Raw genomic sequence first — 1,388 nt, forward strand, 5'->3', positions numbered from 1 at the left:
TCAGAATTCTGCTGGTATGTCCGATAAGCTGAAGGAACCGCCAAGCAGCCGTGACAGTACGATGGAAGCGAAGAATACCGTCGAAATTCCACTGACCAGTTCCGACGGCAAGGAGGAAGGAACAACGCCCAAGAAGGCACCGTCCAGCGTCGATTGGGATGTGCTGCGTTCGTACAAGGGTGGCCTGAAGCTGGCGCAGGTGGTGCGTATTGCGTTTCATTTTTTTTTCTTTTTTTTGAGATGTGAAGAAAGTGAAGGTAGTGATTTCTTTTTGGCGCTGTTTTTGTTTTGGCAGGTGGTTGGCATCATTATCCTGGGATTGGAGCATCCTAGACCTAACAATGCAACGCCGGACTACATTCTGTTCTTTGCTACGTTGAACGCAACGATCGTTACGGTGGTGGTGCTGGTGGATTTATTGTCAACAAAACAACCGCCTGCGAATGATTTAGGTGCGAAGCTGTGGGCTCGGGTGGAGCTTCGGTACGCGGGTTTTTTTGCACTGGTGCTGCACTGCCTCGCCTACTGGGTTCTGATCGGGGCCATCAACTTATACACCGTTCCGGTGGTGAAGATCCTCAGCAGTGTTTTCGCTTTCGTGGCCAGTGGGCTTTATCTGGCCGATTTTTGGAGACTTTGGAGGCTGAATTTTGGTGGCGCTGGCGGAATAGCTCCGGAGCAGCTGGTGGTGGAAACGAGTTAAATTTCACACCAGCAGCACAGTATCATATTCTAATTTGCCGCGGGACAGCGGATGCGTTAATTTTGTTATTCAACGCACGACCACTGCCAGCAACGCAGAGTGTACGTGATTCCGTGAAGGCCATAGATAGGATGATGCGTCATTCCGTGGAACATTCGTTAGTACAATTCGAACGACCGAAAATCAAACCAGTTACCCCATCAGCGTGTACAAATAATTATTCTTCCAGCTATGCGCACTGTCCGGAATGTGTGCAATGGTTTTTCTTTGCTTTGATGTAGGCTAAATATATACAAAATAAGTTTTGCTGTGCTTTGTCAGTTTTGGCATCAGTTGCCTGTGCTGGGAAAAGGGGTGGGCCACTTTATGTTTTGTTTTGTTAAGCTTAAGCATTTACAGTTTAAATTGTAACCAAGCCAAAACTCGAGGCGATTCACCCTTCATTTTCAGCAGACTGACTAATATGTGTAACGAAACTCCGCCATATATATGTGTGTGTATGCATGTTTTTAACGTGTGCTAGTATTATATTGGACCAATGCAATTTAATAAATCCAAATATGTACTCTATTGAATATCGAGTCCGAGTGTTTAGTATTCCTGTAAGAAAATTTAACCTAATTCTGATTCTCTTTCGAATTGAAATCGATCAATAGTTTTGCAGTTTTGCAATTGCAATAACAAT

General features: G+C 45.0%; 1 protein-coding gene across 1 annotated transcript; it reads left to right on the forward strand.

Moving 5' to 3' along the window:
• Positions 1-703, forward strand: LOC128732336 (uncharacterized). The gene is made up of 2 exons (XM_053825581.1): positions 1-202; positions 296-703. Exons 1-2 carry the CDS (start codon positions 17-19, stop codon positions 701-703), a joined length of 594 nt encoding a protein of 197 aa, XP_053681556.1. The 5' UTR covers positions 1-16.
• Positions 704-1,388: the final 685 nt, after the last annotated feature.

The sequence above is a fragment of the Sabethes cyaneus genome, chromosome 1, assembly GCF_943734655.1.
Source record: "Sabethes cyaneus chromosome 1, idSabCyanKW18_F2, whole genome shotgun sequence".
In the NCBI taxonomy this organism is placed as follows: domain Eukaryota; kingdom Metazoa; phylum Arthropoda; class Insecta; order Diptera; family Culicidae; genus Sabethes; species Sabethes cyaneus.

What these genes read in the sequence shown, in the direction of transcription:
- LOC128732336 (XM_053825581.1), top strand. Translation starts at nt 17, where the DNA reads ATGTCCGATAAGCTGAAGGAACCGCCAAGCAGCCGTGACAGTACGATG. An exon ending in GCCTGAAGCTGGCGCAGGTG is followed by an intron (nt 203 to 295) that starts GTGCGTATTGCG and finishes TTGTTTTGGCAG; the next exon opens with GTGGTTGGCATCATTATCCT.